This window comes from Pristis pectinata, chromosome 26 (assembly GCF_009764475.1).
Source record: "Pristis pectinata isolate sPriPec2 chromosome 26, sPriPec2.1.pri, whole genome shotgun sequence".
Classification (NCBI taxonomy): Eukaryota; Metazoa; Chordata; class Chondrichthyes; order Rhinopristiformes; family Pristidae; genus Pristis; species Pristis pectinata.
The window spans coordinates 9,251,984-9,276,660 of record NC_067430.1 but is presented as its reverse complement, the minus strand read 5'-3'; the positions used below and the strand labels follow the sequence as shown (position 1 = coordinate 9,276,660).

The 24,677-nt window shown below is 42.6% G+C and overlaps 1 protein-coding gene across 8 annotated transcripts in view; it reads left to right on the top strand.

Moving 5' to 3' along the window:
* The window catches only part of LOC127583286 (endothelin-converting enzyme 1-like), a 251,969-nt gene that overhangs the window by 179,771 nt on the left and 47,521 nt on the right, over positions 1 to 24,677 (top strand). For all 8 annotated transcript variants that reach the window (XM_052039077.1, XM_052039080.1, XM_052039078.1 and 5 more), the window contains 6 exons: positions 7,977 to 8,101; positions 11,620 to 11,766; positions 14,514 to 14,579; positions 19,242 to 19,430; positions 22,395 to 22,537; positions 23,381 to 23,495. In XM_052039077.1, coding sequence (XP_051895037.1) covers positions 7,977 to 8,101; positions 11,620 to 11,766; positions 14,514 to 14,579; positions 19,242 to 19,430; positions 22,395 to 22,537; positions 23,381 to 23,495 — 785 coding nt within the window. The remainder of the gene's footprint in view (positions 1 to 7,976; positions 8,102 to 11,619; positions 11,767 to 14,513; positions 14,580 to 19,241; positions 19,431 to 22,394; positions 22,538 to 23,380; positions 23,496 to 24,677) is intronic.

Here is a 24,677-nt window from a genome sequence, read left to right as displayed (position 1 = left end):
GGTATGAGTATATATGAGCACCCTCACCATACTGAATCAACCTATACTTCAAGGACTAGTTTACTTCACTACTTTAATAATCCAGCCGTCAATAATCACTGTCTCGAGCGGTGGGTCCCCCCTTCCAACCAAGGAGAAGATACTTCCAGCTAACGTAGCAGTCTAAACACAGTTTATTTTAAGTGAGACACATTTAATTCCAATAAGTAATTCTTAACAAAGATTTGTAACTTACAAAGAATTTCCAAACACAAGCACAATTCTTCCAAGCTAAAAAGTCATACCAGCAAGTTGCAGATGAACAAGTCGTCCCGTCACAAAAACCAAAGGCTGAGGAATGAATTCTAGGTCATCTTTCTGTAACCCCTTCTCTCTGTCATTTCATTCTGTCATTCCCCCGGACCCTGACTGCATCCTAACATTTATACTGCTTTTCAATTGGCTTGGGATGTTTTTTCAACCGCATTTTCAGGCCAGGTGACTGGAGTGTTTGATTAGGCCAGCGAGGACCCCATTGTTCTCTTGTTTCTGTTAAGAGGCTGAGCTAGGGAATATTGGTTAGAAGTTTAACTCAGCAAACAACAATTTGTGCTGTTGTTGCAAAAGGGACTTTAGCTTAATGAGCAACCACTTCTTGACCTTTGGACAGGTCATGCTGCTGTGCTAAAAAGCTGAGGTTAGCAATAAACCGCTTGGGGCCTGGAAAGTGAGTATCCATCACACATTTCCCTCCATAGATGCCACCTGACCTGCTGAGTTCCTCCAGCATCTTGTGTGTTGCTGCATGTTAAATATATCCAATGATCCATTCTCTACCACCCTCGGCAGCAGAGAATTCCAGAGATCCACCTTTCTCTGACAGGAGAAATTTCTATGCATCTCAAGTTTTAAATGATCAGCCCCTTATCTTGTACCTATGTCCCCTTGTTCATGACTCTCCCACTGGTGAAAACGTCTCAGCATTTATTCCATCAAGCCCCCTTAGGATCTTGTATGTTTGAATAAGGTCACTCCTCATTCTTCTAAACTCCGGAGAATAAAGCCCCAAACTCCAATGTTGGGAGGGGGCTGTGTCTGTCTGTCAGGGTGGGGGGGCAGGCTCGGGAAGGGGCTGTGTTGGTCAATATCGTGAGGGGGTCTGTTTCTGGGAAGTGAGGAGGCTGGGTCAGTCACTGCAGGGAGGAAGCTGGAGCCAAATCTGAGCCTTGACCCCAGGTGTGGTGCACGAGTTCACTGCGGCTCTCTGTGTCACACTCCGAGCCTGCTCTCAGCTGTCCAGTTACTGTCCAGCTCCCGTCGTTACCCAACACATCAAGAAAAATAACACCATTGAATTCTGGAGATTGAGGTGAGCCAATGGGGTGCACATTGTCCTCCAGGAACAAGCACTGGTGCCTGGACTGACTGTTACACAGCAAGAGGAAGTCACGCACCCAAACACTCCAGATCAGTGGTGTCACCATTAATCGTGAGCTGGACTGGAGTGAAATCAGTGGAAAATGTTGTGGTTTCGAAGGCTCACACCCCAAGAGTGAGCCTGTGGAGGGAGAGAGAAAGTGTCAGAGGGTATCTGAGAGCAGTGAGACAAGTCTTCAGGAGAAAAGGGTGAAAGTTTTAAAAAAAAGAAAAAAGGTTTAAAGGATTAACCGACGCACTTCCAGGGTGTAAACTTTTCATTCTGGATACTCAAACCTTGGGCTCCAATGAACACCTGTAATGGGGAAGGGGGAAGACACTCAGTAAATGTTTGGCCCTGCCCACACTCTGTTGATTCCCTTTCTGAACCACTCTTTCCCTTTTGTGATCTTTCCTTTCCCATTTGAAAGGCTTGACCACTGTATGCCTTGTCACCATGGAGACGTGTCACTGTTCTCTCACACATGTTCAGCTTCTCAATGAGATTATGTGGAGAAAAGTTTTCATGGTAGGAGACAGGTTGTCGTTCTATATCTCCCTTATCTGTTCTGTTAACCTTTATTTTAAGTTAGATTTAAAGAAGAATTTTCTTCATGGAATAAAAATCTGTAGTGTTTTTTTTAGTTGGGTTGGATAGTGGAGAGTTATCTGGAAAATTGTTTGCGCATGATTCAGATTCAGTCTACCTTATTACATAACCAAAGGTGTTCATCCATCCAGGTTCCTGGGATCTTCAGTAACACAGGACATTTCAATCTATCTTGCAGCAATGCTCCTTAAAGCCAGTGAAGATTCAGAAAACAGTCAGAATCCACTTTCCCTGGGCCCTCGCTGAAATAATCTGTCAGAAATATAAACAGGCCCTGCTAAGCTTAGTGTTAAGTGTATGTCTTAAGCCATGTGGAAATTTGTAATAAACATCAAGGGGTTTCTGGAAAATGTCTTGCAGAACTGGTGTACATAATTGAGTAAAATCCATTGTAATGTTCATAGCTTCTTCAACAGAAGCTCCCAGACCCAGAACCACTATCACTAAGAAGACTCAGGGTAGCAGGCAGATGGGGACAACGTCGCCTGCAATGCTCCCTCAATTTGATGAGGACTGCCATGGATCTAAACGGTAGCTTATTCACACCTTCTCGAAGGCTGAAAGGGATGGGCAATAAATGCTGGCCTTGCTGTTAACACCCACATCTTATAAGTGAATTAAAAAAGACAAGAATTTCCCCCAATGTTTGTACCTTTATGCTTTCCTATTCTTTGAAGCTTGTGTTGTTCATTCAAAGGAAATTCCCAGATGTAATCTTTCTCTGCCATTGCTAAACTGCAATAGGGTTTTGAGGCAGAGAGTGATATCTGAGAAGAACCCACAGTGTTGAGGAATTAAAAGTAAAAATGTGGGAAATATTCAGCAGATGAGTCAGCCTCTGTGGAGAGAGAAACAGAGTTAACCCTTCATCAGAACAAGGCTGAGTATTTTGTTTCTAATTCCAGCATCCACAGGATTTAGCTTCTGTAGTGATCAGTGGTCTCATTAATAGGACGTAGATCATGAAATTCTAGGCCAGATTAAACAAGCAATGGGTTCAGACTAAACAATAGTGGGGATAGTGCTGAGGATGAGAGATTTGGAGCACTAGGTGGGAGCTAAACAGGACAACTGGGTCAATCAGATATTTAGACCCTTCAGCTGCAGGTAATATCACTGAGCCAGCATGTCAATGGGGAAAAGGTGTCAAGGATGGAAGAGGTCAGGAGGTGTCTGTGTGACATGGGTGCAATGGGCAGGATTGAAGAGGGAACCATCACTGGCTACACTGGACTGCAGGAGTTGTGGTATATTTGAGAGTTAGTATACAGAACAAGAGTTCTGTGTATCATGTGGTGTGACCTTTATAATGTTGTCATACCAACCACTGTCATTAGTTGAGGGTTGATTGACTTCAGTAAAGGATGCGTGGTTGATAGCTTGACCTGTGTTGTCTGTTTTATTATGTAGCAACACCAAAGAGCTCATGGGCATTACATAGGTGGCGAGTTTAGAATATTGCTGCTGAGGGAGCAACAGAACAGTGGTCAAGTGGGAAGTTAACAGAAAACAGGGTGCCCTCGGTAGTGTGAGGACGCTTGGTGGTGGAGTGAACTTGGTGGATATGCGAGCAAACTCGGGGTACACAAGTGGTCTTGGCTGATTGCTCTACATATGGAACAGATGGAAATGTTCCTGAGGGTAAACAGTATTGTTGAGGTCCTTGAGAGGATACAGAACAGAGAAATGAGACCATATGGGAGAAGAGGAACGTTTTGCTGGTGGTAGGGCCAGAGGCATATGAGATGATGTGTCCGTTAGTCCCACAGACGACATACGAGATCTCTTATGAGGACATTGCAAAGTTTTGAAAGGGAGATGTCATAATACATGATACATGAGGAACCAGAGGAAACTAGTGGTGAATTTGTGGTCAGGCTAAAAATACATGCAAAAATATACAGTTTTTGAACTATTTTTAGATCTGTCTTTCTGGGATCATTTAGTGTGCAGACTGGCCAATAGGAGAGTTTGGACCAAACTACTTGATGCATGTAGACAATAGCTTCCTGTGCAGAAACTGTTGAAAAACGTGAGGCTGTTTTGCTTGGTGCACAATTCCAAGATGGTGAGTTAGCAGCTAAATGTGGGAGCTTCCCAGGAGGAGGTAAGGCAGAAGTTAGATCACTGCAAGGAGATCCAGCAAAAGTTATGTGATAAAGGGCTAAAGGTGGTGAAACAATATGGTGGAGAATAGGAACATGGCATTCCAAGTAATGGGTGGGTGATGTGGCCTGTCAGGTCATCAAGAATACTTCCTCTGAGGCATAGAGAGCATTTGAAGAAAGGCAAGAATGTGCAATGCTGACTGTTCAGGTGTCTGCCAGCAAGAGAGGATCAGGCTAACGTTTCACTGCAGGAGCAAGTAAAACCAATGTTGCTTTCTGAAGACAGTGAGAAATGAGGACAGACGGTGTCCTTCACTGTGTCTGGAGAGATCACCGTGAGGTTGTGAAACAAGCTTGCAACACTGGGGCCAGAGAATTGGAACAGAATGAGGTTCCCACAGTGAAGGACAGTCTAATGTGAGCAACCCAAGTCCAGGGTGTTAGTTGTACAGAGCATTTCTAAGCATTGAGAATATTTGCAATCCTCACTAGTACCCAATTCATTGGAAGAGTCCATAAGCTGGAGCGTATGAGAGAGCCGGTTCACCGGAGCTTTGGTACAATGGCTGCACCATTACAAGAATTCACAGATCAGGTGAAAGGCAAAAGGCTCGACATGAGGTCCTGTAGTGAGGTAACCTCCGTTATGTCTGGCACAGGTGATACTACTGCAGAAGATGTAATTGTACTCAGTGTCCACAAGTATTTTGTGGTTTTTGGAGTTACTTAATGGAGCACAGATTGAGCTGGATATTCTGAGTGGCTGCATTTTGTTGTGAAGGTGCTTCAAAGGTTCTGACAATCCCATGAAGGATTTCACAGTCGGCGTCAACTTAACTGACACCAGTCCAAGGTAGTGTAGCCAAAGTATGACAGGAGGTTGAAAATTGTAGGCATTGGAGATAATCCAGAGAAGAAAAGTCAGAAGAAGTGATTATGAGATTTCAAAAAGGAAGAGTAGGAAAGTAGAAAGGTCCATTGTCTACAGGAGGTCAGAATGTGAGACTGAAATTAAAGCGACAAGGAGGGAGAAAAGAAGCAAAGTTGTTGTTGCAATTGTTCATGATACTCAGTTTGTCAAAATGCAATGTATAATTATAGCCACGATAGAAGTGGACAAGTTTTAGCCTGTATTAAGTTCTATGTTTACACGTTATTGTAACACAAGATATTTATAAACATGTTATACAGACAATTATGTAAAAGTAACAATTGTAATACAAGGGCAGCACAGTGGCACAGCTGGTCGAGGCGCTGCTTCACAGAACCAAAGACCCAGAGTTCAATCCTGACTCTGTTCGGGGTTTGTATGTTCTCCCCATGACCATATGGGTTTCCTCCACGCGCTCGTTTCCTCCCACATCCCAAAGACATGCACGTTGGAAGGTTAATTGGCCACTGTGAATTGCCCCTAGATTGTAGGTGAGTGGTAGGATCTGGGAGAAGTTCATTAGAATGTGGGGAGAATAAAATGGGATTTATGTGGCATTAATGGGTGGTTGATGATCGAGGCAGCTTCGGTGGGCCAAAGGTATTGGTTTATTATTGTCACTTGTACCAAGGTACAATGAAAAACTTGTCTTGCATACCAATCATACAGATTAATTCATTACACAGTGCAGTTACATTGGGTTAGTACAGAGTGCATTAATGTAGTACAGAGAGCATTGATGTAGTACAGGTAAAAACAATAACAGTACAGAGTAAAGTGTTACAGCTACAAAGAAAGTGCAGTGCAATAAGGTGCAAGTTCACAACAAGGTAGATCATGAAGTCAGAGTCCATCTCATCGAAGGGCCTCTTTCTGTGCTGTATCTTTCTATGACTCTAGGACGTGGGACTGTATGTGCATGAAACATACCCAGAGAAGTGATCCATTGAAATTGCTAAGTGCCTGGAATCAGAGATATTAATGACAGCTCATGCATTTGGTTATACTTATTACTTGCAAAAGGTTTACTATTTTTGAAGGGGAAGGTTTGACCTTTGCTACATTACATCAGCCATGCTGTTGGTTGACCACTGACTACCTTCAATGGAGGATGTACTGTTGGTCTATCTTTTCTTGCCACGAGGCAACACCAAAGAACCTTCCAACCCTCCAGCTGTGATAGGTCCTAGTGGGGTGACTCAATTGAATGCTGTGGGAGGGCAAGGAGTAGATTTAAGCATGTTTCAGGAGAGTGAGCTGGGTGGGAGAAGGTTGAACATCGAGCAGTGGTTGGTGAGTTTATAAATGGTGATACATAATGGCAGTTTTTATGGAGAACAGAAAGTTACAGGAGAAACCTCATGCACCTCCCAGTAGCTAAATATGCATCCTTTTGCAGAGTATGCAGTCTCCACTCTCAAATAAGCAGACAGAACAACAACTGAACAATGAAAGTAAGGCATGAGATACAACTTCAGTTCAACTGGCAATATTCCACATTGATCAACTTACAATAGAAGAACTATACAGCAACAATGGGACCATTCAGCCCATTGAACCTATGCTGGCTCTTTGAATGAATCTCTTAGCCCTCAATCGTTACACGTAGCCCTGCAAAGCTTTTCATTCCAAGTACTTACCCAATTCCATTTAGTTGCTATTGAACTTGTTTCCAGTCTTTCAGGCAGTACACCAAGATCACAGTAAAAAGATTCCTCCCTCTAGTTCTTTTGAGAATTAATTTCTAAAAGAAGTAGCTGAGAACATTATATGTATCCTAACTATACTCTTCACAATTTGCTTCATTTTGGAGTCTTGAGTGGAAAATTGTGCATGACATCTTAAGAAAGATGAGAAAAGGGAACCAGGGAGTTAGAAACCAACAATTGGCAGGGTATTACCAGAATCTGTAATTAAAGATAAACTGATTGAACACCCTAATTTTTTTCCAGCTAATCGAGAGTGCTAAAACCTATTTGTAAACACTAAGTTGTTCTTAACAAAACTGATTGAAATTTTTGAAGAGAAAAATAAACTAATGAACAAGGAAGCATCAATGGATATTTTTTGTATGACTTTCCAGAAGGCATTTCATAGACACATGCATGAAAGAATGTAGTTGAACTTGAAGCTCGTGGTGTTGAAGAGAAATCATTGATGTGTTCAGGAAACTGGCAGGCTTTCAAACTGGCAAGACTAGTAGTCTGCAAGGATTTTTCTTGGTTTCTCAACCACTTAGCTAACAGGATAGGAAACCATTATCAAAGTTTCCAGATGAATGAAATGTGGGTTGTATTGTAAGCAGTGGAACCTGAAGTCACAAGGAGAGATTAAGCAAGAAGATAAAACTATGACAAATGGATTTCGGTAAATACAAATGTGGTACCATCCACCTGGCACGTTAAAAAGGAATGATTATAAATGGAGATAAATGATGGCAGGAGAATGCCATTCAGTTGATGCTGGCACCCAGCAGAGCAATCCCATCAGCCCCATTCCCCCTTCTTATTCCCCTGTAGCCTTGCAGCTTATTCACTCTCGCACATGCCCATCAACTTCACCTTTTGATTCTTTTGCCACTTGCCTATTCTAAGAAGGAATTTTCAATGGTACACACGTTTTTGGGATGTGGGAAGAAACCCACACGGTCACAGGAAGAACATGCAAACTCCACACAGACCGGAGGTCAGAATCGAACCCACATCCCAGAGCTGTGGAATAGCAGCGCTACCTGCACCACCAGATTGACCAGTATTCCACCTGAAAGGGCAGCCAAAGCAGACAAAATGAGTACAATTAATTCTTAATGAAAATATCGCTAAAATAGATGACTGAACTTTAATTAACCAGGTGCATTTATGAATGTTGACTTTTGCATTGAATTTACACTAAACCATAGTAACAGTCCTTAAAACATTTGGTTTCACTCCAGAAAGCAACACGTTAAACACCACAAGTGAAGCTGAACGCAAAGCCCAGCGTTACTATCAGGCCTGCATGAATGAGCGCAAGATTGAGGAGTTGCAGGAAAAGCCTCTACTTGACATCATAAACAAAGTGAGTACCAAGAGCTGGAGAGTTAGTCTATCACTGCATCAACCTTTGTACTCCTATGTTGTCTCCATTGATTTACAGCAGGTGCTGGGTCTAAGTGTGGAATCAAGATATTGTTTTTATTGATCCTGTACCAGGTATAATTCAGGTGTAATTATAATCAGTTCATAAGAGCACAAGAACACAAGAAAATAGGAGCAGGAGTGGGCCACTCGGCACCTCAAGCCTGCCCTGCCATTTGGCATGATCGTGGCCGATCTGCCCCAGGTCTCGACTCTGTTCTGCGCCAGTTCTCCATCGTCCTTAGCTCCTCGATCTTCCAACAATGTATCCAGCTCCTCTTTAAATATCTCACCCGATCTGGGATTGGTGACGATTGCTTGAGCCCCTATTTCCTCAACTTCTTCCATGCTGCTATCTTAGTCAAGGTTGCCTTTTAATACCTTTGCAGCTCTGCTCATTCTGGGAGGGTTTATTAGCTGACCTGACGGAGGGTGTGCGCAGTATCCTTGTGGGAAAGTTATTGGAAGGGGATCCCATTCAGTGCTGCGAAGAGTAAGATGATGCTACAGAAATCTGGTGCATTTACACTGAGACCTCACTGATGATCTCAGATTCTGCAGTGTTTTGTCTTGGTACCACAGTGGATGTTACCAATCAGTGCCACTAATATGCTTCAGGTCCCTTGAATGAACTGTTTTCTTGTGCCAAGTCCTGTGGGAACCCCACCACTGTGCAGCATTGAACTGTTCTCCACTGTTTAGTATACAAGGAAAAGTTAATAAACTGTGAATTCCAACAACAGTTTGCATTTGTATCAAATCTGTGCTCATCTTTCATGCTACTCTCTGCTTGAATCTGTTGAGTCCTGTTTCTATCAGTGTCACTGCACTGAAACATCACTTCTCAAAGATCCAACTGATCTTCTGTATGACTGTGGCTGCGTAGATTCTCACTGGTCATCCATCTCAACCTATCTCCAAGCATTGACATGAGTGAATGACACCAATACTCCAGCACCTCTCCATCATTATCCAGATGGTTCGGACTGCCTTTGCCTGGTTCCTGTCACAGCTGGTGAATTGCCAGCAATGGCTTCTTTCTGCCCTCCTACAATATTGCTTCTGATCCTTGAGGATCCTTGGTACCATCATCATTCTCACTTACACGCTGCCCCTCAGTTACAGCATCCACATACGTACGGTGAGGCAGGTTTGAGTGGCCTGGTGGCCTACTCTTACTCCGATTTTCTTGTGTTCTTGAATCCCTTAATATCCAAAAATCTGCTGATCTCTGTTATGAAAACCAGCCTCTCCTCCGTGGACTCTGTCTACACTTCTCGCTGCCTCAGGAAAGCAAACAACATAATCAAACACCCCACCCACCACAGATATTCTCTCTTCTTCCCCCTCTCGTTGAGCAGAAGATAAAAATTCCTGAAAGCACATACCGTCATGCTCAAGGACAGTTTTATGCTGCTGTTATAAGATTATTGAACAGACCTCTTGTACAATGATACACTCTTGACCTCACAATCTACCTTGTCATGACCATGCACCTTATTGCCTACCTGCACTGCACTTTCTCTGTAACTGTAACACTTTATTCTGCATTTTATTGTTGCTCTTCCCTTGTAGTACCTCAATCCATTGATGTTGTGAAATGATCTGTCTGGATGGCATACAAAACAAAGTTTTTCACTCTACCTCGGTACATGTGACAATAGTAAACCTATTTACCAATGAATATACTCAGCAACTGAGCCTTCTGTAGCCCTCTCCTGGGAAGAGTTTAAGATTCACTACTGTGAAGAATTTTCTTTTTCAATCTTTTTATTGAATTTCAAATTAATTCAAATGAATATACAAAACATTAATAGTTCTACATATGGTGCGACGGGATCGAGATAACAATAATAAGTTAATTTATACTCACAAGGAGTAAAATATGTAATCTGGACCTCCCGCTCTCTTGCTAAGTGAACATGATACAGAAAAAAAAAGAAATTGAAAAGAAATCTGATTATATGAAAAGAAAACCCAAATCAAAAAAAAAGTGTAATAATAAACAAAAGCAAACCAAAACTTCAAAAAAAAAAGCTGGACTGATATTTCTTCGGTTAAAAAAAAACATTACTATGTTGTCAGCTCCACTCCTCTATATTCAAAGGTTATTGAAAGGGGTTCAAAAAAGGTCAGCTTATATCATATGGAAATACCGAATAAATGGACTCCAAACTTGCTCAAATTTAAGCAAAGGATCAACAGTACCACTCCTAATTTTTTCTAAGTTTAAACATGTTATAGTTTGAGAAAACCATTGAAATGTGGTAGGGGGTATAGGGTCCTTGAATTTAAATAGAATGGATCTCTTGGCCATTAATGTAACAAAAGCAATCATACGACAAGCAGAAGCAGGTAGATGGCTACTGTGAAGAATTTTTTTCTCACCTTGTTGTGAATGGCCCACCCTTTATGTTGAGCCTGTGGTCTCAAGTTCCAGACACCCCAGCCTGGGGAAGTATCCCTGCATCTACCTTGTCAAGCTCTGTCAGATTTTTGTATGTTCCAATGAAATAGACTGACAAAATGTTATGGCTTTGCTGTTTGGCTTCTAAAATGGCTGCACTGTACAGCACTCAGAAGGGCAGGAGCAAGATATTTGGAGCTCAGAGTTGTGGGAGCTGGAGGATGTTGCAGAGAAGGGAAGGGGTAAGGCCATAAAGGGATTTTAATACAATAAAGAGAATTTTATAGACTGAAACTTTGAAGCTAATCCCATACCAGAAGTCTAATTGGACAGTCAGGGCTACCTTATAACATTGATTACCAAGCAGCAACTTGCAGTTAGACACTTCCTTTAAAACAGAAGCTTGATCAATTGGCAAGTGGATGAATTTAGAGTCTTATTGAGATGCACGGGCAAAATTGGATCCAAGTTTAATTCCTGGGCTGTGGTACCTCAGTAAAAGGATATTGGGCATCCCATTCCTGATGATAATCTGGAGAACCTTGTCTGCAAATTCTAATGTGTAGACGCCCACTGACAATGAGATTAGGACTTGATATGATTCCCCCACAGCTGAATAGCTGCAAACACTTGCAGCCTGGAATCAAAGATGAAGATTATCAAACATGAAGAATGTAATTGTAATAGAAATTAATAAGATGGATGTTCAAGTCAATGGGGAGAATTTGTTTCTATTGGTAGAAGGGCCTGCTTCATGGTGTTCCAGTGCAGCACAGGCTACTTGGTCATGTTAAGAGTACAATTTAAATGCAAATTATTTGTTGTTGGAAAGATGGTGAGGAAGATGAAAACAGATTCAAAACAGAATCAAACACTGAACAAGGAAACAAATTGCAGGACAGTGGCCAAAAACAGGGCAGTGGGATGAACTGGAAGGCTCCTCCAACATGTTGGCATAGTAATGATGAGCCAAGTGCCCTCCCTCTAATACATAAGTGCTCTAATTATAGTTATGTGAAGCTGTGACCTTAATTTCTTAATTCTTGCTCCAGTTGGGAGGTTGGAACATCAGCAGAGTGTGGAACAAGGACAATTTTCAAGAAGTGCTCCGGTCTGTCACAATCAACTACCGAGCCAACCCATTCTTCTCCGTCTACGTCAGCACAGATTCCAAGAACTCCAACAGTAACGTCATTCAGGTACGCAGCTGGGAACAAGGCCAGAGCCCTGTGTGACAGAAAGAAAGCTAAACCCTGAGGAAACCTGAGCTGCATTTGAAGGAGGCAGAGTGAATGTGGTGAGCAGACTGGGGAATGAACAGGTTGAAGTGAAGCTGATTAATGGTGTGAAGTGCAGTGAGGAAAGGCTGTCCAAAGAGACCATGACCACCTTGCACTTTGCCGTATCAAAGTCCTCTGTCTGGCCAATTTGGACCTTGTATGCTGGTGGCGACCTGTTTCATATCTAGAACATAGAATATTACAGCACAGTACAGGTCCTTCGGCCCACGATATTGTGCCAACATTTTATCCTGCTCTAATATCTATCTAACCCTTCCCTCACACATAGCCCTCCATTTCTCTATCATTTATGTGGCTATCTAAGAGTCTCTTAAATGTCCCTAATTTTCATTTGCACCCATTTTGTAAAAATGGGTGAGGGGTGTAGAATGGGCTTCTAACTATCTCTCACATACCTTACCCAACAAAAGATAAAATCTGCCACCATCCATGCAAAGAAAGTCAAACAGCATGGAAGCAGGCCCTTTGTCCCATCTATTCCACACTGACCATCAAGCACCTCCTACACTCATCCAATTTTATTCTCCCCATATTCCCATCAACCGACGAGATTCTACCACTCAGCTACACACCAGGGACAGTTTACAGTGGCCAATTAACCTGTCAACCACATGTCTTTGGGATGTGGGAGGAAGCTAGATCACCCAGAGGAAACCCACACGGTCTCAGGGAGAACATGCAAACTCCACACAGACACTGTTGGAGGTCAGGGTTGAACTCAGGTCTCTGGAGGGAACAGCTCTCCTTACTGCTCCACTATACTGCCATCAAATGAAGTTCAGGATTTCCTCAAAAGCTGCTTCCGGCTCCAAAAATACTTCCCAGCCAAGGCTCTGACTCATCCATCATGAAAGCCAGAGGAAGATATAGGAAGCAAACATACAAATGTCTTTATAAGTGTGGGGCTCCTGCCTTTAATGATCTTTCCACAGTTCCTATTCTCAGTTATCAGATCCAAGAGACTAGATACAAGCGGTTGCAATAAAATGAAATACAGAGAATCTTGTATAACCAACACTGTTCCCTTGGCATCTTCCAGTTATGATGCAGAAAGAACTCTTGCATTGGTTGGTTTCCGTGGTTCTTGAAAGAGTTTCCTCTTCTACAGCATCACATGCAATAGGACATCCCGAAAGTAGAAATATAGTAAATGCAGAGAATCTTGGAAATACTCAGGAGGTTGGGCAGCACCTGTGGAGAAAGAAGCAGAGTTATTGTTTCAGGTTAATGATCCTTCATCAGAACCTCTTTCAATTGCCTGGCATTTTCACTTTTTATTTCAGATTTTGAGCATTTGCAGGTTTTTTGCTTTTTCAGAAACAAGAGGTGTGCCTGGAAAGGTGTAGCTAGAAAATCTGATATTTTCAGGAGAGGAAAGAAAAATGACCACTGGAAATGTGGGCTAAAAGATGGGAATTATCTGAAATTATCCAATTTGACATTGAGTCCGGAAGGCAGTAACATACCTAGTTGGAAGATGAGATGCTGATCTTCAAAATTATGTCACGCTTCACTGGAACAGTGTAAGGAGACAACATAAATGTGTCAGTGGGGGAGTGGGACGAGGAATTAAAGACTACCTGGAATCTCTCTGTGCAACTTAAAACTTGCTTCATTTCTAATTTTTCCCAGTTCTGATGAAAGATCATTGCCCTTAACCTCTATTTCTCCCTCCACAGATTCTGCCTGACCTGCTAAGTATCTCCAGCATGTTATGTTTTATTTCAGATGCCCACAATCTGCAGTATTTTATTTTTTTAAAATGGAAGAATCTCAGCAGCTAACTCACACACAGCAAGCTCCCCTGAACAGCAATGTGACAATGAGCAGGGAATTTGCTTATGGTGGTGTTTAACAAGGGAAGAAGTCAAGGGTTTCAGTGAAGATGTTTTGAGATTCAGCAAAGGTTTGGTGGGGAAAGAGACAGTGGGTAGGAAGATGGGAATGCATAGTTTTCTTTGGCATTTTGTGTGCACCAGATCAATGGGTGTAAGCAATGGATAAAAATAGTCATCATGAGGGAACCAAGTGTAACCATTCATGGAGATAACATAAAGGAGTGTTTATTTTGCCCTGTTTGGAGAGTAAACAATTAAGAGATGAGTTCTGGATTTTTACACTGGTTTTTGTTTCATTGGGCGCACTGCCAATATTAATGGCAATTGGAAAAAACTGGATGAGATCAGTCGTGCAACAGAGCCAATGGAGGAAGCTTGGATTTCTCCAAGAGTTATTCTTGTCTCCAGGTTGGTGGAAAACCTGGCAAAGTCGTATAAGTGGCCAGAAGGGGTTTTCACCAGGTGCTCTGGTTTCCTCCCACATCCCAATTAATTGACCACTGCAAATCATCCCTGGTGCATGGGTCTGGTGGGAGAATTAGAGGGGGTCATGTAAATGGGCATGTGAGAGAAAATGTGAGAAGGAACTAAGTGGGAGGAATGGATCAATGGGGTTAATTTGAGAGCTGTTATGGATTTGATGGGCTGAATAGCCTTCTCCTATGTCATAAGGAAATATAAGAAAGGGAAGGTATAATCTTGATGAGAAAAGAATTAAAATGAAACCCCTATATCTGTTTTCACAATCGCATGCAGGTTCCACTCCCAGCTGTCTAACCTTATCGATATTCACTGCTTCCTCTGTAGGTAGACCAGTCTGGAATATCTTTGCCATCAAGAGATTATTATCTCAACAAAACTGCCAACAGTAAGGTAGGTGAACTCAGCAATGTAACCTCCTCAAACCTCTTGTAAGTTAAATCAATATCTCTAGTTTAGATTCAGCCTCAAGCTGTGGGCCCAGACTGAGCCCAATCAAGCAGTTCCCAATATCCTGCAGAATGTTCCTTGTTGATCACCTCGCCTTTATCCCCCATCCACCACCCACCACAGGTAAGTGTGAGTTTCCTACTAAAGTGCTTCACTTAACATGTTGATAAGACGGTGAGTGACAGCAGGCTCCAAGGGTGGGGATTGATTCTCCACCTCTTGACCTTCTGCACCCTCCTCTTCCACAGTCTCAGAATGTCAAAGACAATTGTGAAGTCCCAATTCACCTGAGCTGAGCTATTTCAACAAGGAAATCTCTGGGCTTTTGCTGCTTGGTTTGACAGCACCCTGTGACCCAGTGCACTTAGCTTGTGTCATTTCACTGAAGGGAGGGCAAGGTTTCTGTACTGGATTCATCTGTTTTAGTGAAAATAATGTTGAGCAGAGTCTGCAAACACAGTAAATCTTCCTTGTAAATGGAGTCAGAAGGAAGATATCCTCGTCCCTCAGTAGTGACATAAGTGAGGGTGGGAGAAGTGGTGGATGTTGCGATTGCTCCTTGTGTTGTGTGCATCTCTTCCAATGTTGGCAGCGTGACTTCAGCTATGCCTTTGCTGAACAGTTATTCGGGCATATTTATGAACCCATCCTAATATCTCAGTATGTGGCTCAGTACCAAATTTTATCTGATAATCATCTTTGATCCATTTTAATAAAATGTCATGTTTGTTTCCAGAAATACCTTGGAAAATTGGCCAGTTTGCCACTCCCTCCACGGGAGGTAAATGAGCCAAGTATTCTTGGGCATTCCCGATCACCTTTAGAGGAGCAGAGCATTTGCCTGCCCTTGAAAGGGGCAAGTGGTGGACGAAAGACAGTGGTGTCTACCCACCAGGCTCGGAAAGCCAAGATGTCAGTGGAGGAGGGTGTGCTGAGTGAGCGGGGGAAATTTGGCTTCCATCAGGGAGCTTTGGAAGGTTCACGCAGTTAAGTCCAGACCCAGACAAGGAGTTCAGAGAACCATAAATGGGTAACTATTTCCTGCAACCTTGACCCCACCCCAACACTCCAGTAAGCATGCTAACTTAATCAAGTGGCAAAGGGAAAGTTTAGAGAGTGAGAAAGCACTGTGCTGTGATAACTTAAGTGGGTTGGTGCTGGGAGTGAGAGATTCTGCTCAGCTGAACTACAACAGAGAATGCTGCAGATACCCAGGAGGTCAGGCAGCATCTGTGGAGAGAGAAACTGAGTTAATATTTCAGATCAAAGATCTTTCGTGGGAACTGATCACCTTTCCTAATCGGGAGGCTGGCAATGAAGTTTATTTAGAAGGAAAATGGCTCCCAACACAGAGCTACTGATGTTCTGTTGTGATGAGGGCACGTGTTACTGTTCTGGATATTGTTTCATTTACCAATAAGTGTGAGGTGTTGCATTTTGGAAGGACAAATCAAGGTAAGACATATACAGTAAATGGTAGGGCACTGAGGAGTGCGGAGGAACAAACGGATCTGGGAGCTCGGATACATAATTCCCTGAAAGTGGCATCACAGGTAGTCAGGGTTGTAAAGAAGGCTTTTGGCATCCTGGCATTCACAAATCAAAGTATTGAGTATAGGAGTTGGGATGTTATGGTGAGGTTGTATGAGACATTGGTGAGGCCAAATTTGAGTATTGTGTGCAGTTCTGGTCACCTAACTATAGGAAGGATATTTGTAAGATTGAAAGAGTGCAGAGGAGATTTACTAGAATGTTGCTGGGTCTTCAGGAGTTGAGTTACAGGGAAAGATTGAACAGGTTAGGACTTTATTCCTTGGAGCGCAGAAGAATGAGGGGAGATTTGATAGAGGTTTACAAAATTATGAGGGGTATAGACGGAGTAAAGCGAGTAGGCTCTTTCCACCTAGATTGGGAGAGATAAGTACAAGAGGACATGGCTTTAGGGTGAAAGGGGAAAGATCTAAGGGGAACTTCTTCACTCAGAGAGTGGTGGCAGTGTGGAACAAGCTGCCACCTGACGTGGTAAATGCGGGCTCACTCTTAAGTTTTAAGAATAAATTGGATAGATACATGGATGGGAGAGGTCTGGAGGGTTATGGACTGGGTGCAGGTCAATGGGACTAGGGGAATAAAGTTTCGGCACAGACTAGAAGGGCCGAATGGCCTGTTTTCTGTGCTTTACTGTACTATGGTTCAATCATTGTAGTTGGTGAAGCTCCAGCAGTTGCAGACGGCAGTGTTTTAATGCAGATGCTGAAGACTTCAGCTGGCTTCAGTACTGTGGAGATGTTGGTGGAGCCCTGTTATCACCTTATTGAACACATCACTCCTTGATCATTACTTAACAACTGTGGTGATGCTTTAACAAATGCATTAATAAGAGTGTATTTAGCTGTAAGTATCCAGTCCAATGCTGGCATTGCTCACATTGTTTACCCAAAATCAGTCCTTTAACAAAAAATATAATCACTGTGGCTCTGGTATACAGTACAGGATACAGCAGGAGGGGAAGTAACAAAACCAAAAGCAAATGCTGGAAACTCAGCAGTTCAGGCAGCATCTGTGCAGGAAAAACAGTTAATGGTTAAGATCGATGACTTTTTGCTGAGAATCTGATCATTTTGTCTGATCCCTCCACATAGAAATAAATTGCCAAGAGGCTGACAATCAAGTCCAGTTGGAAGGAAAACAAAGCTGCTGCCTGCTGTGTGCAAGCACAGGGTCAGTTCTAACACACGTGTCACTGGAACAGGTCCCAGTTTCAGAATCCAGATCTCAGTTGTGTGGATGAAGGGTAGAGAATGACGAATGTATGATCTGGATTGCTGGTGACACACTGCCAGATGTAATCCAGAACATCATCTTCATTTGAACTGTATCCTCTATTCGTGACTTCACCTGGTCAGTGCCTCAAACCAGATGAAGTGAGGCTGGTGTTCACTTTAACACTGACTCATGCTTTGCTTAGTGGTCCAAGCTGTTAGAATCCCACACACCCCTGTTTTAGTCCATTTTTAGTATACAGATTAATAGGATAACATCTGTCCTAGCAATACATGGATCTGTTCACACTTCAAAAGGGTACTATTATTTTAATCTAATGTGAACTTGGTCTCTTTTGGAGAATATTACTGACTGTTGTTGCAGATGTGTTTCTGGGATTTGTCAAATGGGATTTCTCACTGTTATATTATGAGCTTCAACAGTAACCAGTCAATCCATGTAAAATTCTAAATCAGAGATCTAGACAGGGAGATTCCCAGTGGATATTGCTCAAACCTGTCCAGTTGATGATGAATTGAAACCCATTTTTCTTTAAATTATCCACCAATATCCAGTGACTTTACTTGTGGATGAGACAGAGGAATCCACTTGAGCACCAGCAAGAATGTGACAGTGTGTCTGAGACAACTGATGTTTTCCTCTCATTTTGGCTCATAATTATCCTTTAAATCTAGTGACAGAGAGTTTAAAGACAGTTGCCTTCAGGCTCACATCAGCAGCCTTATTTGATGCAAGTGTTACTAAATTTGTAAGGTTGAAAGGAGGAACTGGGCCATTTATTTCAAATGTAGTTACGGCGTTTATTTGTTTAAGTTACAAGTAAATGACTCGTAGATGTATGACTGGGAGTTTATTAACTCTAACTTACCTCAGAGTAAGTTGAATTGAGATTGTGAAGTTGGTTTTGAAACTTTAGAGTGGTAAATGGTGCCAGTTAACACAAACATTAGACCATATAAAAGAGCAAGAATGAAGATGAGTCACTAAACAACTCAACAGAAAGAATACAGACATATAGGGGAGAAAGTTATCTTTGGTTGCCAGTATTAGATGTGTATACTATGTTTTGGATGCCAGTTTTACTCAGCTCTGCTACTTTCTTTCAAGATTTTGGTTGTATGTTGTTGACAGTAATTACTTTATTACACTTATTCACTTATTGTTAAATGTCATTGCTATTTAAAGTTTAACATTAAGTCTCATTTTCATATAGTTCTTGTGGAAGTCAAGGATAATATCAGCAGTGAATCTAATTGCTGAAGAGTCTACTATCCACTGTTATTGGGTTCACTGTCATGAATTTACCTGGACGCCAGAGCCAGTGGAGGTACATTTGAAACCATCAGGAGAAGAAGTGGGCTTACTCCCCCTAGGGATTCAGGCAGAAGATGTGGGATTATCAGTGATGGGGCAAGGTTAAGGAACCTGTGCACTGGAGGAGTTTTTAGGTAAATGATCAGTGCACTCCTGATATTCACCAAGGTAGATGATTTAAATTGAAGTATCCACAAGAAATGGAAAGGAAATCCCAGCAGTGTGTGTCATATTATCAGAGGCACTGACAAACGATAATCGAATGGGCCAGACTCTGGTGCCGCATCAGTGAAACGTGAATGGGAAGGCATTAGACAACACAGATGTGACTCTTGCAGGAAGTTCTAACCCTAACTAAGGCTTTTGATTTATCATAGATTGTTGTGGGATTGTTGTCATCGCCAAAGGATTCTACCTTCAAAATTAGAAGCCCTGTTTGTGTTTTATTTTGTAATTCTGCTAATTAAATGGTTTTGAAGTAAACCATCTGTTTGCCTTTCCCTCCAGGTCCTAACAGCTTACTTCAATTACATGGTGGATCTGGGGATGCTACTGGGCGGTGAGGAGGCTTCCACCCGGGCCCAAATGCAGCAGGTTCTAGACTTGGAGACAACCCTGGCCAACATCACAGTTCCACCGGAGGATCGCAGAGATGAAGAGGCTATCTACAAAAAAATGACAGTACGCAGCCTCCAGGTGAGCTACGTGTGATGGGGCCAAGTAGCCAACTGAATCAGTATTATCTTGCTGCTTTGACTCCATTTCAGATATCACCTTGTCTACTGAAATGGTGAGCAGCTGCCAGCCACTCAGGGAAATCAGTGCATAGGTGGCAGAAGGTAAATAGTTCCGCTAATTGATCCATATTCTGAACCTTGATTGAGTGTTCTTTCCGCCTTCTCTTCTCTTTTCCCTCCTTCCATCCCTCTCTTTCCTCATCCCTCAATAGTCCACACCCATCCACTGCAGTCGATAGACCTGCCAGCAAGTCAGAGTGCACAGGGGTACAAGTCCTGTTCCTAAGGTTGTAAAGGGAAGTGATAATGAGATGTTTAACATTTCCCAATAGAAAAGTGATAGGTGTCACACGACTAGGAGGAACTGGTCTTGTTGGGACTTGTAGATCCCTAAACCATCTACCACTGAGGTTTTCCATTCCTTTTGTCAGGGTCTGATGTAGGGTAATTGATTGATTGATTACAGCAATTTGATTGTTGGTTTTGTATGGGACCTTGGCTGGATCACTCATGGAGAACTGGGCACAGTTCTAGCATTCCTGTGAAGGACATGGAGAAGATGTAAAAATAATTTGCAAGGATAATACCAGCACTGACTTTATAATAATGGGGAAGGACAGAGCAGATGTGGGGGAGGGGGTCTTTTCTCCAGAAAAGAGTTTAAATATCCACTTTATTGAGTTCACCCTGCATCCTCTACGATGCTCGCATGGCTGATGGGATTTCTATGTCACATGCAGATCAAATGATGAGATTCCCCATGCAATGCTCCTTCAGATCTACTGACAGGGAACTTGGATCATTGTACTCCTTAATCATAACCCCACCGCCCCCCCCCCAAACTCCCAACCACCAACTCCCCCATCTTCCTGACCTCCCCAAACACCTGATCACCAACATTCCAAACACCTCGACCCCTGGAACTCCCCGATTTCTGACACACCCAACTCCTCCACATATCAGGGAATGACCTGATTGTGTTCTTTGAAACTATAAAGAGTGATAATGGGCAAGATGTAGAGAAGAGAACGGGCAGGGCAGCAGCTGGGTGTCTGATCCTGGCCAGGGATCCAATCGTGTTCAGAGTTTGCTGGGGCGGGTGGTGCTTTGCCTTGGCCTTGTGGGTGATTCAGGGTGGAGACTGGGAACTCTGTGTGGGGCAGGAGGTTGGGGGGGGGGATGCGGTTCAAGGGATTGGTATTTCAGCGATGAGCAGGGTCAGGGAGTTTGGTGTGTGGAAGAGTTGGGTGCGTCAGAAATCAGGGAGTTCAGGGTTCGCGTGTTTGAAGGGGAGGTCAACTGGATTGGGAGTTGGTGATTGGGAGTATGGTATTTGGAAGTAAAATGATCTAAGTTCCCTTCCCATGGATTAAAAGCAGCGATGCATGGGGAAGCTCATCATTTGATCTCCATGTGACATAGAAATCCCATCAGTCGTGACCATTGTAGGGGATGCAGGCTGAGAAGACGGAAGAACTGGAGGGATTCAACTCAACAGGGTGGAGTTTTAAACTCTGATGTTGCCAGATGTGGACACAGAGCTCAAGAAGAGTGCGCTGATTCTGGCTGGATCATGAAGTACAACAGAGGCTTAAACCTGAACCACTCGATTCGACTGGTTAGCACATTAATATAACGTTGCAGCAGGGAAGTGCTGGTGGGAGGGTTAGAAGCAGCTTTCCACAAATATAGGCAGACAGCCTCCAAGTGATTGTTCTCCTGTGGGTATCTTATCTATGGAGTTTTTGACGAGCCTGCAAATGTTTGTACACTAATTTACATCTGAGGAATTTATTGGTGGAGAACTTCATACAATAGATGATTCTATTAATAAACATACAAAATGCCTCTCTTTACAATTGGAGCCCAATTTGGCAATGGTGACAGTCACAGAGTGGAAGCTTCCTGCTTGTTATCCGTGGCTAATTTCTCCAGTGACGTGAACGTTAAGATCAGCTGGAATACTGTCTGCACCTTGTCACGCAATCAGACCACACCACCCGTGTCTGGTGCTGAAGTTTGTGTTGTTGCTCCTCTGAGCCAAACCCCACACCCATTATTGGATGGTTAAACTGATTGTCAAGTCTGGTGTGGTCCAATGGTAAATGTGGACCAGCCTCAAAGGTGACCTCAGCAACACATTCAAGTGGAAGCTCCTTATGCAGAATGCAATATCTATGCTTGCATAACCACTCCCACCTTTCAGTGAGTAAAGTATTAACTATGATCAAACACACATACACACTCACCTTTTCCCTTCAACACTTTATCTACTGTTGAACAAGAAGGTTACCGTTCATCTACATTCGCTGTTTCCGCGCAACCGGTGACGTTACCTGTTAGTCATTTTTATTTTGCTGATCAGAAGTGCAATTAGCCACATCTGGATTATGTATTAAACAACCCCCAGCTCGCATCAGTTCAGCCAACTCCAATTGTTACCAGGAATCACTCACCTGCTTAATTCCTTTTCATCTTCAGCCATCATTCATCTCTCAGTGCAAGTTGATTTCTTTCTTCAAAGGAATTAATTTATTCCCTACATCAAAACGTGGATGAAGTGTGTCCTTGGGTTACACAGCTGAAAACACCCCCCCCCCCCCCCACAAAATGGATCATTGGCTCTCCCCATCCTCCAACCTTGACAACGTTTGAATCCCTGTGTTGCACTGAGTGAAGACTACAAAGGATTTGTTTCCAAAGTAGCTTCACAGTTAACTGTTTTATCTCTTTGGGGGTTTTAATAATCATTTGGTGACCCCCTCATGGTGTCAAGAGCCAATAAATATTAATGCAGTTGGACTGCACTACGAGTTCTGAACCCATGTGAATTGAGTCCGTGCCTCTTATTCATTCCGGAACATTCTTTGTCTCCTTGCCCTGGCCTGTTTCTGTTTAGTAATATTCTCCTTTTTTCTTTCAGTTGCTGGCTCCATTTGTTGACTGGCTGCCCCTGCTCTCTGCCATCTTCTATCCTGTTGAGCTGAATGACTCTGAGCCTGTGGTTGTCTACGCAACGGAGTATCTGCAGCAGGTCTCTGACATCCTTAATTCCACCGATAAAAGGTCAGGTTCCATTGCCTTTATCTTTCTTTTCTCTCCGTCTGGTACATAATAGATACATGGCAGCTCCACTCAGGCTCATTGCAACTGCCCAAGAAGTGCCTGTTTTAGTTTAATGAGAAGATAATGTTTCAATAGGAAGGAAAGTAAATAAAGCCTTCACATTGGGAAGTCAACAACAAATGTCCGTAGTTCATAGTAAGTTCTACCACAAAAAGATAAATAAAGTAAGTGACTTGGTTCATATCTTGGAAAGGCCTCAAAAACGTAATTACTTCAAGTGCAGACTGTTGTTAAGTTGGCAAATATGGCAACTGTTTTCTGTATTTTAATAGCCCAACAACAGCAAAGTGATGAATGAGTGTCAGTCTGTTTAGTTGGTGTTCATTACAGTGCTTGCCTAGAACCCAGGAGAATTGTCAAGAGACACCCTCTATCTCTCTTGCTCTCTCTGTCCCTCTCTCACTCTCTCTGCTTTTCTCTTTAATTCCCTCCCTCACCAATCTCACTGACAGCCTCTCAATCAACTTTATCCCTTTGCCTGGATCCCTTCGTTTAAGTCCCATCCCCCTTGCATGTTTTCGGAATTCTGCTTATTTTTTTTCTGGAATAGTTGATGTTTGCTTTTATTCATCTTTTTTTAATTATCATTTCTTGTTTTCCAACAAAAGTATGAACATGTTCCAAATCTGTTCATTTTGGGATATATACAACCCTAGTGATTTCAGCCTGTTCTCCCCCAGCCCCAGGCAGCTGTCACTTGCCCAGTTGGTTTCACTACTCAGTTTATGTTCATTATTCATCTTAACAGCGGACTGTAGATGACTTCAATATTTCTGCTTCCAGTATCCTCAACAACTATATGATATGGAATGTGGTATTGAAAACTGCCAACTATCTGGATCATCGCTTCCAGGATGCAGAACAAGAACTCGTCGATGCCATTTCAGGAACTAAAAAGGTGAGTGAAGAGCCGTCAAAGTCCGTTGGTTAGTAATAGAGCCGAGAGCCCAGCACAGATTCTCATTTAATTGGATCATCAAAGATGTATTGACATTAATCCAACATAATCCAGATTTGATTCAATTTGAGAAGCATCCACTCTGATTTACTTTTTGTATTTTTCCTGTTCATTTCTGGGTTTGACTAGAAATCTGGACTGGATCAGAGAAGCTGGCTATGTACTTATTATACTAACGTTCAAACACTTTGGGTCTGAAAAATCTCCCTTCCTATAGTAAATGCGAGTAATTTTTGGTCCAGGGTTTACTTCTGGTTTAGCTCTGCCAATGTCCTCAAGCACAAATCTATGTCATTTTGAAATTCATTTTGAGGTCATGCTTCTCAAAAACAGATACTGAGCTGAAACTAAATTGGATAAATTACTGAAATACAATATCCATCACACGTTGGTGTTACTGTGTGCCCTTTGTTAAACTGAGTTTGTGCAATTGAATGCAGTAAGCCCGAGGGAACTAAACCGTAACATGTGTCATGTTTGTTTTGCCTAACGCATGCAAGAAGTATGGGATTTTTCCTGGTTTCTTGGACAATACATAAACATTAAGCAATGGAAAATAAATACAAAACAAAATAGCCATGCTCCCAACCGTGACTGTTGCAAAGCGACATCAAAGCAAAAGTCGGTAAGAGTCTTAGTACCAGGACAATGTGACCAACCTGTTTTAGACAACTGCCTGACTGACTTTCTTCTGGAAGGTTCTATTATGGTGAACATTCGTTGGGTCTGTTTTTTTCTAGGGGACAGGTTTGCATGTTCCCAGCAGTGTAGATCGGCTGTGCAGCATCTGTGAATTCAGGCAGGGGTAGAAGCCACCAAATCCTGGCTTTGTTTTCCATTGGCCTCTGAATAGGAGCTTCATTAATAACTTGTAATTCATAGATGTTGAATTAAAGGATTCAGGATCTGGGCGTCACTAGCATGTCTGGTATTTATCACCCATACCTGGTTGCTTTTGCGAAGGTGGTGATGGGTCTCAAGGTGAATTGATTGATGTCCTTAGATTTGGGACAATTCCCAAGGCCTAATACAGGTAAAGAGTTTAGGTTGCACACATGTCTCGATTAATTGTAATCTATGCAGAGAACAAACAGAGCATTGCCAGTTTATTTTAGCTCTTGG